Raw genomic sequence first — 18,196 nt, forward strand, 5'->3', positions numbered from 1 at the left:
AATTGTAGCCCATCCAGAAGCTTTTTTAATCCATCATGGAATTACAGTATCTTTGTAACATAAATATGTATGAATCCAAAAATCCCATACGTACCTTCATTTTGCTTTGCAAGCTTTGAACCCATCGTCTTGCCGTAGATGTAACCCTTTAGCCGGCAGCTTTAAAAAGAGTCCTCAGGTTTTATGCACTTTGTACGAGTAATTTCAGAGTCATACATCCACGGTGTAACGGCTATTTATTCATCATTGTGTATGAAAATAAAATATTCTACCGATCCCGATGTAGGCCAGTTGCAGTACCAAGACTGACAGGTCTATTGACCAATCACATACAGTTTTGTCGGAGGAAAAAGTGTCAATAGGATAAGCCTAGCAGGAGGGACTTTCTAGTCAGTGTTGGAAGACAAATAGAGAGAGGACAGGAGGCCCCCATATCAGCGGAGCAATAACATGCACAGCAGACTATATTACAACTCTCCAAATCTCGGAGAACACAGATGGGAGGATTTATATTTTGAATGTGCACAAAGTTTTAAACATGAGCAGAAATCTGGCTGAAACACATCTGAGCTATTGAAGTCCAGGGGTTTATAAATTAATTAAAACAAATTAATGCATGATTCAGATGAATAAGTGCCACTTGCACATTTAAAGAGGTTACTTCCCCAACAAAAGATGCAAAAGAGGAGGGAAGAGTAAATTAGGCCTACATGTGTGTTGACTCAGCAGAGATCACATTAAATTAGAAAAAGTTGATCTACAAGAGAATAGTTGAAAGTAATACAGAATGGCTGAGGGCCTTATTTTTCTATATTTTCAATTGTTTCCAGCATCAATTGATGTAGAAAGGGTTGAAATAAGTGCATAAAAATTCAGTGTTTAATGCTCAAAATTATATGTCTCCTCACAAAATCTGGAAACAAAACCTATGCCATTGGGTTGCCAGGCCAGCTGTGACTGGTCCAGATGTTTGTGCCAGCTCACCAGGGGGAGCTGGCAGTTTACCATACTGGGAAACTTTGGGCCACTATTGTGCTTCTCTAACCTCTGTGCATCTCTAAATGTAACACGTAATAATTCATTAGATGTTTCATAAAATGAACAAATAGTCTTTCTTTTCCCCAAAAAATGTCTAAGTGGGGCACTGAGGATGAGGGCCAAACATTACTGGGCCTTGGCACAAAAAACGTTTGAGAAAGGCTGTGATATAACACATGCACAAAATGAGCCATGCTGTGTCTTTTGTCTTGCTCTTGGTATTTTTCAGTCTATTTTCTGCTGGACCTTGTGGTGGGAAAAGGCCTGGATTGAAAAAATAATTTCCCTCACTGCCTAATCTAATGAGGTTTGGTCTTTGGCCCTGGTGTCCAAAACTTGTTATTTCTATTTATTTAGTTTTGAAGGATTAGAATTTATTTAAATCAGTGCTTCTCATTCTTTAGAATTTCAGTGGTCCTAGTAGATCCCTTTGGTAGACCAATATTAATTTAACTTTGGGACCCTGGTCCCTACACTTAGAACCACTGGTGTGTGTGTGTGTGATGCTGAATGAGCCAAAAAAAAAAATGTTTTGTAAAATTTTGGTTGGCCCCACCAAAACTCACTCCAAGGTTTTTTGAAAAGTTGGCAGCCCTGGACCAATGTCAGGTTGGGAAATCCCAACTGTTTTGCCTAGACACTTTGGCAGCGGTCCTAATTACTGAATACTAAAACAGCAGCGTTATTTGGGTTATTGTCTAACAGCAGAATTTCCACCAAGGTCAGCCTCCTTACAACCACCAGTGGCTTCAATGAGCTTATCTTCCTTCGATCCCTCTCACCCCCTCACATCCTTCCACTTACACCAATATACAAACAGGCAGACTTTCAGGAAACTACTCACTGACAGTAATGTGCCTCAGACTTGTATCCTTCCTCTGCTTTTACTCAGAAATAATAAACTGAAACACCTCAGCTCAGTGTGTGTACAGTCTCTATTCCCACACAAGAGGCTCAATGATTTCCCGGCATTGTTCAGGTCCGATCTGGCTGCTTATGATGTTGTCGTCATTTAATGGTCTTGGCCTGGTGAAGATTACGAGCCCTGACCTCTGACCTCCCTGTGGAAATGTTTTTTCTAAAAGGTTCCTTAAGAGCTTGAAATGTGTATTTTTGAGTAAAATGTCTCAACAACTGTTGGATGGATTACATTTAGTACTAACATTCAGGCTCCCCATCAGGATGAATTGTAATAACTTTGGTGGTCTGGAAGGGTTTACGATTTTGTAGCCTTCCCCAGATCTGTGCCTTAACACAGTGCTGTATCATTGAGATCTGCAGGCAGTTCCTTCTATACGTCCTCATGGCTTGATTTTTCTTTTGGGTGCATTACAACCACCAACTGGACTACAAGTCAATTGTCTTGTCCTTCTATCTGGTCTGGCTTGGTTTTTGTCAGCTGTGAGAGCTGATAAAAACAGGTGTGTGCTTTTCTAAATCATGTCCAATCAGTTGAATTTACCTCAAGTGGACTCCAATCAAGGCGTAGAAACATCTCAAATATGATCAAGAGCAATGAGAGGCACCTGAGCTAAAATTCAAGTGTCAATTTCAGTTCTTTCTTTTTAAAGGTGCTCTAAGCGATGTCACACGTTTTTTAGACTACACCATTTTTTGTCACATACAGCAAACATCTCCTCACTATCCGCAAGCTGCCTGTCCCCTGAACACACTGTAAAAAAAACGCGGTCTCTGTAGACAGCCCAGGCTCCACAAACAGCAACAAAAACAAACTGTGCCAACCTGCACCACCAAACATAACAAACAGTGTTTCAGCGTTCCAGCCAATAACCAACAAGGATTTGGGGGTGGGGGTTGGGGGTTAGTGCGCGGAAGGGAGGGAGAGGGGACGGAATGAGGAGGAGGGAGGGGCGAGCTAGTCTCGTTTTGTTTGAAAATACTTTGAACGTCAACGAGAAGTGCCGTCACCCAACATGGCTTAGAGCACCTTTAATAACTTTGCACACAAAAATCTCTGTTTTTTCTTTCTTTGTCATCACAGGATAGTGATAGTGATAGTAATGAGGGAAATATTAATTTAAATCATTTTAGCATAAGGCTGCAACATAACAAAATGGGAAAAACGTGAAGGGGTCTAAACACTGAATATTATAGTATATTGTTTGTTCCTGCACTTAATGTTTTCAGACTGTAGTTTGTGCTCGTGAATTAAGAGTAAGTGTATGTTCACATGAATTTGCAGTAAAACCTAGAAGTCTATGTTTATATATACAAAGGTGATTTTGTCGCTGATGTAAATGAACGAAGGTAAAAATGTACTGCACTCAATGTACTCTTTTTTAAAAAAGAAATTTACATCTAATCACTTAGAGGTTTCACCAAATTTATTTTTAAACTTAAGTTACATTCAACACTTTCTCTAACAATATTCTGTACTATCAGATGAAATAAAAATGAAAAACTATAAAAATGATAGCTTGACCTCTCTCTTTATTGCACATTTTAGGAAAAATATACACACTATGAGAATAACAAACTAACACTGATTTGATATTAAAAAAGTAATCAGAGGATCTCAGAATTACACTTGCAAACACTGATCCCAATTTTCCAATTTCCCAAACACACACACACACACAACACACACACACACACACACACACACACACACACACACACACACACACACACACTTCTCAGAAGTAAAAAGCACCATATTTACCAGCACATGCACCATGTGAACTGTAGCCTATACATAACTAAAACACTCATTTCATCTTTTTAAAGTCTGCAGATAATATTCTTTCCAGCATACGTGATATTTGAAACAAACTGTGTCCAACTTCATATCATATTTTCACACACACAAACGCTATAATACACGATACTTTACAACCCGATACTATACAACCCGAATTTTAGTCAGCTTTAAAACGAGAAGAACTGAATGCAGTTTCAACTCATTTGACCTGAACTCCAGAGAAAAACGGACGAGAAAGGTCGGTGCTTCCCGTTTCCCTCAAAGTGTCTGACAGAGTCTCTTTGACGATTTTCCTGTCGGCTCTGGAGAGGTTGGTCTTGAGCTTGAGCAGAGCCGAAACATGTTTCTCACTGTGGGTGAAAGAAGGGAAGGACAGGTTAAAAAAAATAATGTTTTAATCCTGTGAATTTATGATTCCAATTAAGAGACACCTGAACCCGATTGTAGAATGAAAGATGTTGCATCAGATACGGTGATCTAATCAGGTCAGGAAATGCTACGAATATCTTTTCACTGTTTCATCTACAGTGTCTACTATGTTAGTAGTGAGTGATGAATCCGGTCCCACAGACCTTATTTTAGCCTTATTTTAGCTGACCCGAATGCTTCAACCGTTCCCATGGTAGTCAACATCCAAATCAATAATCGAATGTTTCGTTTTTTTAAGTGTTCCAATCAGAGACGTTTTACAACGAGACACCCCGACTCAGAGTAATTCCCAGTAACTGTGTCACTTGGCCCTGCCTCTTTAGGAGACTAGCGGCAGGGTTAGCCGCTAGTCTAACCCTGCCGCCTAACCCTAAACCCTAACCCTAACCCTAAACCCTAACCCTAACCCTATTTTACAGAATTTTATAAACCGACATACCACAACTAAGCTTTACCAGCTCAAACCTCCTTATTTCACTGGAGTGCCTGTGTTTCAGTGTACCACAGCACTCTCACTGACACACTGGCTACTCCAGAGGAAAATTGAGTTGTAGCATGTCTGCATTTAGCTCATAACAGCATCCTGCTGCCAGGAAACAGCTGGATACATTTCAGCTTTCCTGTTTCTCTCTCAGCTCTGTCTGAAAAGTGGTATGTTTATCCTCAACCACTAAGATCATGAGGCTATAATATCCTTATGAGGTCTGTTAACACTTGAGAGCTATATTACACCAGTGCGCTGTATATGTTTTGAGAGAGCAAAGGTTACCTGAGGTCAGGATAAGCAGTTCCCAGTGATACTACTTGCATCTGTATGGCGGGGAGGTCTTGGAGTTTCAGCACTTCTGCAATCTTGGTCAGGATTTCCTTACACCAATCCTCCTCTGATCCCTGTGAGGAAAGAGCAGTCATAGTTTAGTCTAATCTACACGCTTCTTGTTTTGGGGATTTTATCTTCTGTAATCACTGTGGATTCTCCCTGGATCACTTGTTAATCACGCTCTGTGGTCAGTTCCAGTGACGTATTACATGGAACTACAACCAAAATTGAATGTTTTGTCAAGATCTAAAACTTAGTTTCAAGCGATTTTGTGCTCGATTCTCACCATTTTGTCAAATAAATGGTGCAAACTCTCTGCGTTGTCCTTTACAATTCCGTAGGCCTTCAGCTGCCGCTCCTTGTCCTTCAATTTGACTCGTCCTTTCAGGAGCCGCTTCACATATTCTTTTGCGACTTCCTGGTGCAGCTGGCCAATCAGTTTCTGAAATGAATCCAATCATGAAATCAGAAATAAAGTTTCAGATTAAAATGCAACACATTTCAAATAGTTTGAAGAACCAACAAAGACGCTGACCTGAGAGAGTTAATTTCCATTTGATCTTTCTAAGTGAGTTTATTGAACAATGCCAGTGATTTTACATATTTTAGTCTATTTGCTATAAAAGTCACATTATTTCGGAATGTTTTACAAACCAAAACAAAAGTGTTTCAGAATTTTAAATTTCATTTTTCTCACATACAGGCAGCCATTGGTTTCCATTCATTTTTTTATGGTTTGAAAATCAGTGTGTTGACCGTAGAAACTTGCTCGAGTTGTTTTCATCCATCACAGTAATCATGATTAATTTTCATATGATATGTTAATAAATTGAAACCAATGGCTCCCTGAATGGAAAAATACGTTTAAGACATCTAAACCAGGGGTGATTTTAGCCCTTTTTAGGGGTGCTGAAGCACCCCTAAACTTGATCCCGGCACCCCTAAAAAATAATTGCTTAAAAGTCTGTGGTACTCTATTGTGAGCTAAGTTCTGCTCTAGGGATATCACAACATCGTGAAACTAAACCCAAAATCTAGCTGCCTAGATCATTCAGAAAAGCATTCTGAGCCATTTTCAGGAAATAGTGCTTGTCAGCCATTAGTCAAAATTGCATAAATCTCAAATTTTCAAAAGTTATTGATGCTGCATTTTGGAAATGTCGGCTTCTCCATGGATCTGACTCAATTTGTAAAACCACATGACCTTTGTAGTAATGGCCCTGTGGCTCAGCATTAAAGTTAAAAAGTTTTCTAAGAATTGTTGGTGTCTTTCTAGTTAAATAATTCAGTTTTTTAAAATGCACAGTTATCACAGTAGAATAATGTTTAAAAAAATGCTAAAGCTTTGATCCTAGAATCACCCCTGATCTAAAGTACAGCGTGCTTTGGATGGGATGTAACATGATTTGTAGTCAAACCCAGCAGCTCCTCCTTTAGATTGAATTGAAGAGTGTGTTTCTACCTGGTGACAGGATTCACGGGAACCATGAAGATCCTGAATCTTTTTTTCAATGCTGTCCAGCAGCTTATCAAACACGGCCTCATGCAGCCAGTTGTTGGTTCCCAGCATGCGGTACTGTGGCTGTGTGACGTACAAATATGATGCGTTAGACAGGTAACACTTTCATGCACAGTAGTAGAGAATTTGCAACAGAAAGGACATTTCAGATAATGAAAATATCCTGATTTGAAAAACTGTATGGATCTATATATGTGTTGTTCTTCAGAGCTACTGTACAATTCAACATACCATTTCCCTTGCTTTAATTAAGATTTTTCCTTTCTATTTCTGTTTCAATGAATTTTATTTTGTTGCTCTAGTGTTTCTTACTATCATGCCTTTGTTTGAAAAACATCCATATATAAAATATTCTATGTTTGGTCCAGATATACAAATTAAACAGTCTCTAAAAAAAAAAAAAAGCCTCAGTAATTCCCTAAATACTATATTTTTTATCAGACATTACTCAAACAGGAAGAAAAAAGTGCATTTGTTGGGGACTATTTCCGGCGGCGAATTAATCCACATTTGGTGCTCTAATGAGTTTTCTGTGGCAGCAGGACGGTGTACAATATGTGGGATTGGGTCAAAATAAACTACAGTGTGTGTGTTCATTCTAATGAAGGAACATTTGATCCAGTGCAGCAGTGAGGCTCAGTGATGTGTTTTTAACAACGGAGCTCTATGACACACACTCTATGAGTTGGTAGATACATTCAGTTTTGTTTTGGTCTTTTCCTGAGATTTGTTGACAAGAAAAAGAAAAAAAAGATTTGTTGTAAAAAAACTCACCTTGAGGACATCGTGCACAGGTTTTAATAAATATGCGTGGGCAGACTGTTTCATGTCAGTCAGAACATGCAGTGAACTTTCTCGCACATCCTCTGTGAACAACTCTTTATTCTTATCGAGGACGTCCCTGCAGACGGAGCACAGAAGTCACGTTAGCCCATATTTTCTTTTGTGGGATCAAGCAGAATTCAATCTTAATAACGCTAGACATCTGTCTAATCACGCCACAATGGCTAAATGTCAGAAACACACCTGAACTGCTCCATACTGCCGAGGTGCGCCTTGATAATCGGCTGGCTGTTTGGTTTGTTTTGCTTCATGACGTCATTTTGGAAGATCTTGTACCTGCAGGAGTTTGGATTTAAATGAAAACAGTTGTTTTTTCACTTCAACAGTGCTGTTCTTCTTAGATACAACACAAAAATACATTTTAAAATGACACTATTTTACAGAAAATCCTCAGTCTTCTTACCTCTGCATTAAATCTTTCAGAGGGCACGTTATGCTCTGGGCCTTGTGCAGATCTCCCACAATTTTTGCAGCCGATGTCACCGTACTATTTATAAGCTAAAGACAGATGGAGGACACAGATCAATGACAGCAAATAAAAATCACTGTAAAGCACTGAGACTGAGACACAGCCATGTACGTCCAGCATTTTCCCAAAAAGTCAAACTAGCACCAGAAACTGAAGCCATTACGTCGGCAGTGTAAGTGCCTTGTGGATTTATCAGGCTGCAGGAGCATGGCTGCTTCTGCACACTGGGACCTTGGTCTGACAATGAATGACTTTCTATCAATACATAAACACTGTCTTCCTTGTTGGTTAGGTTTGGACAGCTCGTTTTTGCTCCAGTTTTGGCTTTAGTGCTTTATGTTGGAAAAAAGCCTGACAGGCCTCAACTTACTTGTCTCCTTCCTGGTCTAAACGGCAGAGCAGAGGACACTGGTACCATTATGTTTTACATTTTGTTCTCTTATGATCACATGAAGCAAAAAAAACAACTTCATATTGGGATTGGGATCAAAAGCAAACAAGACATGAAAACATGTCGAGGCTTGATCTAAACCTGCAATAACAAGCTGTGTGAATTCCCTTTAATAAGTTTTAAGCTTACAGCAGCTGATTTCCACATCCAGCAGTTGCAGAGCAACGTGATCATTTATTAGGAGACACCTTTCACGTTGCCGTGATACATCATTATAAAGATATCGATTACAGCATCAGTTCAGTTCAGTTCAGTTCAATACTTTATTGCCATGTCAACACAGTTGATTGGAATTTGTATTGGTGCCAGTCAGTTTAAAAAAGGCAATACATACAGCACATAAAAGACAATCACATATACAATCATTCAAACCAGTAAAAAGCTGTAAAGACCTTGTGCTATTGCAACTTCCCATAAAGTCTCTTGTGCAGTCTATAAAGTGCATTTGAATAAGGTGCATTTAGTACAGGTTTACTCTGCAAGGTGCCTGAGCAGTAAGGAGCCTAATAGTGGCAGGGTAAGTACTGTTACAAAAGCGGGATGTCTTATTGAAACTGTACCTGAATGATGTCGTAGGCCACAGTACTGACGAAGCAGCCGTCCCTTCTCGTCGGCTCCACTCCATTTTTCCACTTCTGCTCCTCTCCCTCCAGGATGCGCTCGATGAACGTTGTCAGATCATCCTGAACGCACAACAACATGCCGCTGTCACTTTTAACACACAAGCTGTATGCTACAGTTTATGTTTTTGGATACAGAACATTTAATTATATATTAATCCCATCACACATTACATAGCACAAGCATATATGAGATTCATGTAATGAATTTTCCGTAACTCTAAAGTTGCAATGGCGACTACAGAGTTCTTTGAAACCCACAATAAGTGTTGAAACAATCATATTGATAATTGAGCTATGCCCAGTGGTGTAGTCTATGTGATACGCAGGTATACACAGTCTATCCACTAAGAAAGCTCCAGGATTTCCATATACCCACTTAGAAATGTGCAATGGCATGTATCAACATATAATACAATACAATAAAGGTATTTCTACCGTAAATTGGTGCATAAAAGTGTGTTAGAATGCAGAAAACGAAATAACGAACAAACTTTTCAAAACTGTTTTCTTGAAAGAATGTCATAATATAGACAAAATGAAAAGGGATTATTCTCTGGAGAGCATGAACAATCTCAGCAATCTACCCTTTAGATTTCTTATTTATAATTGAAAAATGTGGCGTGGTGCTGTTGATTGAGATTAAGTCAGGAGACCCCCCCCCACAAAAAAAAAAAAATTAGGATTCATCCACTGAATATGGAATAAACATGAATATCCACAACTTCCAAACTAGACCTAAAAACTAAATAAAGGTTAGGTAAAAGGTTAAGTAAAGCTGCCTAACCCAACAAATCGAAAATGAAAAACAGCCAAACATAACTAAGATCTAACTGAAAAAACTCAAATTAAGCAGGCAGCTTGGGTTACCTGTTGTTTCCTCAGGTATTGCTCCTCCAGATTTTTCAACAAGTCTTCAGGCAGCAGTTTTCCCAGAGCTTCAAAATCAATTTCACTGGCCAGCTCCGGCTTTTGAAGGATTCTGACACAGAAAGCAGATATCACAACTTTCATTAGAAAACTAGTACTGCTAGTACTACTACTACTAAATTAGAGAACTTTGCACACTTTTAGATGACAGAAAATCATTATAACAGATACTTGTACATTGTTTTATTGTACATCATCTGATTTCCCTCGATGCCTTATCTTCTACTTCAGTTTCAAAATTTCAAAACAAGAACTCGCAGCAACTTAATAATAAAAGATGTGTGATGAACTGGTTTGTGAACATCAGGGAGTGACTGTAAAAACGACTCAAAGCAAACTGTAAAACCCAACTCAATTTGTCTTTTTTGCTGCATTACATTCTGGGGTATTATGTAATGCACTATGCGTGCAGAGCTGCAGGATGTGTGCCACTCCTGGAATGCTTTCACTGCTACACTATTACACAACTTTAAGACAAGCTGCTTTGTTTCTCAATCAACATGAACAGTCAAGGGTGGATCTGGTGCTTCCGTCATTACACTGATCACACAATCACAAAGGACAGATTTAGATAAGAGATGATGATTAAAGAAACTATTTCAACTACACAGTGAGAAATTCATAATATTTTGAAAATGTGTGCATTTCTACATAACATCATATTGTCTCCAGCAGGCATTCAGCACAAGACAAAATGTCTAATTTAACCATGACTGTTGTGACCTCTTAAAACTAATCAATGTCTACTTGAAACCCCTCACGACCGGTTGCATACGTCTACTGGTTGTGATCGCTTTTATGATTTTCTTTCTTTAGTTTGAATATTTTTTCCTGAGAAGTAAAATTATCTAGTGATTCACAAAAAGCAAAGAGTAGAGGAAAAGTCAGTAAAAATAAGCTCTAAAGAATGAAATGTTCATTCCACTGTCTGCAAGGACAAAGAGTAAAAAGTTCAAAGTACGTATTACAGCTACGGTAGCCTTCACTTTTTTTTTTTTTTAGGGAATCGTTTGGAAAATTTGGTTCAGAATCTGATCATTGGTTCCAAATTTAACACAAATAACTAAGTTTTGGTTTCCACCATACTTCCAGACACTTGTTGTGTTGCAGCCATGGAGCACAGTAAGCGGCGCTCTTAAGTGTGGCTTTATTTTATGTTGAAAAAGACAGCTAAAACTGTAAATCACCATTGAATCAAAATAAAATGTTCCTCTTGTCATCTTATCTGTGAAATAAGCATGTGATCCGCTTCAACTCCACCTCTCAAAGAATTGGAATCGAGAATGTTAAAGAACCAGAATCAGAAAGGAAGAATCGCAGTTGGCATCACAGTATAGAAATATAAGTACTTCAAACATAAACTGAAGTCATGACTTACAGTGGGTAAAACTCATTGACCCAGTGCAGGAGGACAGTGCAGTCCTTGTCCTCCAGACCAAAGTCTGCGATCTTCCTGAGTCTGGCGCTGAAGGCTTTGTGGTACAACCTGGCATAAAAATGACTGATGTTCCACTCGGGCGGGTAGCAACTCTTGACCTCGTCCACCACAGACAGCAGGTCCTCCTTCAGTTGCCAGCCCATGCTGCAGACGTCCGCCTCGATAGCAGACATGTTCCCCTTGTCAGCAGGGGGCATCGCAGGGTTGTCTAAGCGCTCCTCCACCAGGCTGTGAAGCGTGGAGTCGTGGAGCTTCTTCCATCCACTGGGCCTCCAGTCCGGAAGGGTCCAAGCCCTCTGAGTCCACTGCTGGTCCTGGTCCTCATCCTGGTTCACGGCCTTCACCGCAGACGTCAGAGCCTCCGAACTGACCTCCCCCAGGCTGAGAGATAGAGTCTTCAGTACAAGTCCTTGCAGGACCTGGTGATCTGCAGCAAGCTTGTTTACTTCTTCCTCATGATGTGTAAGTGCCTCTGCATCGTTTATCTCCCCGAACAGACGATCCTCTCTCTCTATCAGCAGCTGGCCAGCCTCACACAACTGTTGGGCCTCAAGTCTCTGCTCAAAAGTGAGGGTCACTGAGGGAGAAAAGTTACAGATGTTGTTTAGCATAAAATAATGGATAAAAGAAATACAGATTATATTTAAGGCTGTAGCTAATGAGTATTAACGACTAATCCGCTAGGTACTATCTTGCTTAATCATTTGATCACAGTTTCACAGTTTACTACAACCCAATGTGCCATCTTCAAATAGTTTTTTATTTGTAAGACGCACAGTGCAAAACTCAAACATATGTAGTTTACCATCATGTAACAGAAGAAAGGGAGCAAATCATCACATCTGGGAGGCTTGGACTATCAAAATGTTTGGCTTTTTTTTCCTTGATAAAACACTCAAATGATGAATCCATTAACAAAATAACCATTTACGCTGTCATAAAACTCATACTTAGGTGTTAGGATTTGAGCCTTTCAGTGTTTTTCTTCCGAAAGTATTTCAATTTCTTCCTGTTTATATTTTTTTCTATAGGGAAGTGATACGATGGTCTTCAGTTTGTGTTCTGCTTTAAGTGATTTCTCTTCTTCTCTAAGTTCTGTCTAATAATAATTCATTACATTTATATAGTGCTTTATCATTGACAGTCAAAGCGTGGTAGCTTGGTAGAAAGACTATTTGTCCAAATTGTTCAGAAAATTACTTTAAAGACTATATCTATTTTTGAATCTGCAAAGTAAATATTATTGCCATATAAATGTAGTAAAGTAAAAAGTACAATATTTGGTAGTATTAAATGGAAATACTTAAGTAAAATACAAGCAGTGGTGGAATGTAACTAAGTACATTTATTCAAGTACAAATGTTGAGGTACTTGTACTTCACTTGAGTCTTTTCTTTTCATGCCACTTTCTACTTCTACTCCGCTATATTTCAGAGAGAAATATTGTACTTTTTACTCCACTACATTCATCTGACAGCTTTAGTTACTAGTTACTTTACACATTAAGATTTTTGCACACAAAACACATGTAGTTTATAAAACATGATGTTTTATTATAAATCAAACTACCCAACAATATAACGGCCTAAAGTCCAGCTGAGATGATTAGACCATTAAACACTTAGTTGATTGACAGAACTGTTTGGATCGTTTCCAGTTTTTAAAATGTGAGATTTTTTTCTGCATTGAGCACTTTAATACTTGAAGTACATTTTCCTGATGATACATACTTTTACTTTAATAACATTTTCAATGCAGGACAACTTGTTACAGAGTATTTTTACAGTGTGGTAGGCTATTAGTACTTTTACTTAAGTAAAGGATCATACTTCTTCCACCACTGAATACAAGTAGGCTAGGCCTACCTAAGAATATGTTAAACACTTAAGTAGTGTTGAGTTTTAAAAAGTTAAAACAATGCTGATCTTTGATATCAATGTACTTTTATGTTTTGATGTATTCACAATGCACACTGCAGCTGAGTCAGGCAGGACAATTGCATCCCAATCAACATGCTGCCCTCTGCAGCTTATTGTGCTAATTAGTTCATCTGTCGCTTAGCATACAGGAGGAAGTTCTTTGGCTGGGGGGGGGGCCGTCTGTTGTTTAGATTAAGGAAATAACGCCTTCTTTTGGGCAATGACAGACCAATGGAAAAAGTTTCCATCCAAGGAACAGCCCACAACTTCAAGGGACTATACTGGTGAAAGTGAGAAATGTTAGGGACTGTAAAATGTAGAACTACGAGGGGAATACATCTTGCAGTCCGCTGCAGCGTAATATCCTGTTCTGTCATGTCATTTCGTTATTAAATCTTGTTGTTAATCTTTATTGGACAAAGACTCTCCTTTCTCAAATTCAAGAAAACGCAACATTAGCTTACAGTAACCAGTGGGGATTTTAGACCCTTTTTAGGGGGGCTCAAGGTCAAATCAATTTTAGTGCTTCAAGTTAGAGTTTGCAAACGTGTCTGTTAGTGACAGAGGACAAACAATTACAGGTTCAAAGAAACATAATATCCTGTGTCGCTGTCGCCAATGCTATGCACCAGTAACCCAGTCAAGTAAACACTTTTGCAAGGCACTGTATCCATGTCACATGAGCCCCCCTAAAGGTCTGATACCTGACAGTAACGTTGCTTGAGTAGTAACGTTAACGTTAACGTTAAATTACATTCCACCACCGGGTATTCCTATAATATTCCTGCAATAATCGTATTTTCAACACCATATAAATTAGACTATAAGTGATTTGAGTTGACAGCAACAGCTTAACGTTAACTTTATCTCGGTTCCTAAAGCATTTTTGTTACTGTTATCTTTCTACAGTGGGCTGCAGTCCCATTAGACCATGCTAGCTTAATATCAAATGGTCATTATGTAACAGCCTTTTGATGGAACTTAACTGACCGATTTGGGTCTTCTCATCACCGGGTGAGCTGTGTCCATCAGTCGTGGAGGGGTTTTTGACAACGGCCTGACCTCTGGGGCTCCTCCCGAAGGTAAACCAACCATTCAGCGGCAGCCTGAGTCCGTCTGTGACTGTCTCGGTCCGCATCGTTATCCGAGAGGAGACACTGGTCCGACGGTCTGATAAATCTATGGGAGACAAAAATTTTTTTAAAGAAAGTACTTAAGTGTTTCACTTGGCTATTTTTTTTAATGTCAATTAGATGTCAATTGTCAACGTCTGTCTTTGCCTTTTAAATTATAATGGTATTTGTTTTATAGTTTATAATAGTTTAAAAGTTATCTTAACAATTCACTAACGCCTCCTAACACTTGCTTCCTGTGTTATTTCCAAAATAAAAGTATAAGGAACAGTTTTTTGAGAATGGTATCAAAGAATTTTTGCTAATTTTTTCCAATCAATCAATCAATCAATCAATCAATCAATCAATCAATCAATCAATCAATCAATCAAACAAACAAACAATCAAACAATTAAATCACAAAATACAATTACACAATTTAACAGCCTAGTGTCCAGTAGAACCATATCATCAGTATTCTCATCACAGTGTATTTATAAAAGCTAAGCATCTCCAAAAATCTGTGTATTCATGAATAATACAAAGTGAAAGAAGCCTACATACAAATAAAAAAGCAGAATAACAAATACAAATACTAACTTTCAATAATAACATTCACTTCTTGTCTTCATTAATGAATAACTTTTAAAACTGATCCTAGAGATGTTACACAACTTTTTAAATCAGACTGAACAAATAAGTAAGTGAAAAGGCTCAGCCTGTCCACACAGCACATTTAACAGTCATGGTAAAGTGATTAAAGTTGCTCACTTTCTTAAGAGTGAAATGCACTATGAACCAGTCCAGACATGCAGATGAAATCTGTAATAAAAAACGTTCAGCCCTCACTCAGTTACTCACCCTGATCTCACAGTCTCTGCTCTGTTAGGAACTGTACAGCTGCACTGAGCTGGGGGGGGGGCTTTAAACCACCAGCAGGCTCCTCCTACTGAGGATGTTGTATGTGAAAAATAACTCCCCTGAGTGGTGGAAAGTCCACACACACACACACACACACACACACACACACACACACACACACACACACACACACACACACACACACACACACACACACACACACACACACACACTCACAAACACACAGACACACAGACACACATAGCGCTGAGGTAATGTCGGCCACTCTTCTTTAGTTAAGAGGGAAATATCACTATGTAATGCACTTCTGTACAGACATTTATGGTCCACAGTGTACAGACTTTGGGGATCCCCTTACTTCTCCTCCAGCGCCACCAAAAACATAATTTGTCCAGCACCAATTGAGGACTAGATACCCCAAAAAGTAATGAGTCAGAGATTGATGTCAACATACTTGCATGCAAAAAATGGCAATTTTTTCACCCATCAAACAATGTTGTGTCCATACGTGTAGGGCTGCAACTAACGATTATTTTCAGTAATGGAATGCAACTAAGTACTTTCACTCATTCAGCCCTACTGTACTTAAGGATAGATGGGAGTAACATCATCGGCTGGATTTCAAACAATGGTGAGACTTCATAATGAGAGGAATTTCCCTATCTTGTTGACACAACTACGTGTCTACATCAATGGAGCTAGGGTGGAGAAAGTGAACAGTTTGAGGTTCCTGGGAATCTGCATCACAGAGCACCTCTGTGGAGATAGGTCTGGCAATGCGAGACTACAGAGCAGCTGAAATGGTCATCATCACGCATCTCCACCATGGTAAGGCAAGCTCTGAAACGGCTGTATTTCTTAAAGAAACTTAAGAAGAAATGTTTCCCGTGCCAAGTTCTTTGCAATTGAAAGCATGGTTTGTGCGCGGTCCAGGACAAGAGGGCTCTGCAGCGGATGACTAAAACCACCCAGAACATCATTGGTACCTAGCTATCTACAGTGCATCAGTGGTATTGGTGAGGTGAGGTGCCTGCGCACAGCCCAGAGGAAACTAAAAAAGACAATACCCATCCCAGCAACAGCCTGTTCACCCTGCTGCCGTCTGCCATACAGAAGTATCCGCTCCTACCACCAGAATACAGAGCAGATTTTCCCTCTGGCTGTGGGCCTCATCATCTCATCCTCTGTACTTTACAATAAACCAGTCACCCCTAACCGGTCGAGCCAGATGACCTTCCCCCTAGGCCAGGTTCTGCTTTTGGGGGGGAAATGTTAGGTCTCTGTAAATTATGGAGTATGGTCTAGACCTACTCTATCTATAAAGTGTCTGAGATAACTTAACTGTTATGATTTGACGTTATGAGTAACCGGGGTGGCTGTGGCTCAGAGGTAGAGCAGGATGTCCTTTAACCATAAGGTTTATGGTTCGATCCCCTGTCTGCATGTCAAAGTATCCTTGAGCAAGACACTGCACCCCAAGTTGCTCCTGATGGCAGGCCACCATCGGGGTATGAATGTGTGTGCAAATGGGTGAATGAGACGCAAATTGTCTGGTAAGGGAGAAATGCGCTATATAAATGCAGGTCATTGAGACTTAAATAAAATTGAATAATAAATTATACGTCATGCTGGTTTTGCACATTACCATTCTACACTACCCTCATTCCCAACGAACCAAAGTCTCTAGAGATATATATGTATATATAAGGATTGAGTAAGTGTACATATAGTTTTATTCTATTCTTATTTAAACATGTGTTTATATGTTCTATGTGTGTGTAGCATGAAGGGGCTACAGCTAACATTTTACTATGATAAAGAATTGAACCTTGTACAGTACCTTGTAATATGTCTATTCATTATTTTACATTTACATTACATTTTGTATTTAGGGTCTTCAGAAAGCAATTACTGTAGACCCTTGACTTTTTTTTCACATTTTGTGTTTTACCCTTTTTGCCACCAAAAGTAAATAAAACAAAACAGGACTTTAGACATGCATGTGCAGTGGTGCAAAAAGTGGGTATGCACAATATGCGGCGCATAGGGGTGCAGCACCTTGGGGGGCGCCAAAGCGATGGTAAAATTTTTTTGCTGCATAACCCTCTGACACTGGGTAGTTACGCCCCTGTGTGTGTGTGTGTGTGTGTGTGTGTGTGTTTGTGTGCGTGTGTGTGTGTGTGTGTGTGTGTGTGTGTGTGTGTGTGTGTGTGTGGTTACACAGAAACAAACACCACGACCACCACGGTATGTTTCTTTCTGTGCAGGTGTCATAAAACAAACATCAGTCAGTGATCCATTTTCACTCTGATTTTTTTCACAATCTCATTTATGTAAATCCCCAAAAACTAAATTGTTTGATTCTGAGATGGAAAATTAGAAATGTAATATCTGTTCTGGAGCTTTTGGTTGTTTCACATAATCTTCATCAGCAGATGGAGTCTGTCAAAGATAAGACTTCTCCTCAGTCAGGTCACGTTGTTTGGTCTAAGGGACTCTCTGAATGTGTTATCTGTTCCTGCTGCTGCTGATTCATCCAGATAACCCATGTTTCACTTCTTAAAAGTTATATGGTAAATGTTCCAACACCACATCAAAACCACAGCAGATCACATCAGCGTTGTGGGTAATACTAACACTTGACATGCATAAACCCTGTTGCTAACTTTACACCTGGACAATGCTATGTTGTAAGCAGTTTTTCTTACCTTCTGATCTGCAGGATCTGCAGGGGAAACAGCAGCGGAGCGTCAAACACATCCTTCCTAAATGGCAGCCCGACTCACAGGTGTGTGGCGTTCATCTGTCTCAGCAGATCGATTCAACACTGAACTGAGAATGAGGTGCAAGTCACATTTGATGTCAGGATGTTGGTTAAGTCATGCATTGAGAAAGTGCGCTTTTTCCGTTTCTGCGCCTATGCATGTTTCCTCTGAGAGCTCACACGTTTGATGTGAGGATGAACACATAAGTGGTTTTAAATGATATGTGTACAGTTTAAAAT

General features: G+C 39.4%; 1 protein-coding gene across 2 annotated transcripts; it reads right to left on the reverse strand.

Annotated features, from left to right (window-relative positions):
- Window positions 1-3,359: 3,359 nt before the first annotated feature.
- Window positions 3,360-18,024, reverse strand: LOC116036793 (tumor necrosis factor alpha-induced protein 2). Of its 2 annotated transcripts, XM_031280446.2 has the most exons (13): window positions 17,901-18,024; window positions 14,189-14,377; window positions 11,220-11,856; window positions 9,782-9,893; window positions 8,852-8,974; window positions 7,775-7,869; window positions 7,555-7,647; window positions 7,303-7,429; window positions 6,472-6,591; window positions 5,296-5,451; window positions 4,959-5,080; window positions 3,638-4,110; window positions 3,360-3,541 (listed from the first exon to the last, which is right to left on the reverse strand). In XM_031280446.2, the coding sequence occupies exons 1-12, from the start codon at window positions 17,950-17,952 to the stop codon at window positions 3,960-3,962; spliced, it is 1,977 nt and encodes a 658-aa protein (XP_031136306.1). In that variant the 5' UTR covers window positions 17,953-18,024; the 3' UTR covers window positions 3,360-3,541; window positions 3,638-3,959. The 2 variants fall into 2 exon arrangements, with proteins under 2 accessions (XP_031136306.1, XP_031136307.1); XM_031280447.2 differs by lacking the exons at window positions 3,360-3,541; window positions 17,901-18,024 and adding an exon at window positions 15,172-15,254 and having other exon boundaries at window positions 3,783-4,110.
- Window positions 18,025-18,196: the final 172 nt, after the last annotated feature.

The sequence above is a fragment of the Sander lucioperca genome, chromosome 18 (genome assembly GCF_008315115.2).
Source record: "Sander lucioperca isolate FBNREF2018 chromosome 18, SLUC_FBN_1.2, whole genome shotgun sequence".
NCBI lineage: Eukaryota > Metazoa > Chordata > Actinopteri > Perciformes > Percidae > Sander > Sander lucioperca.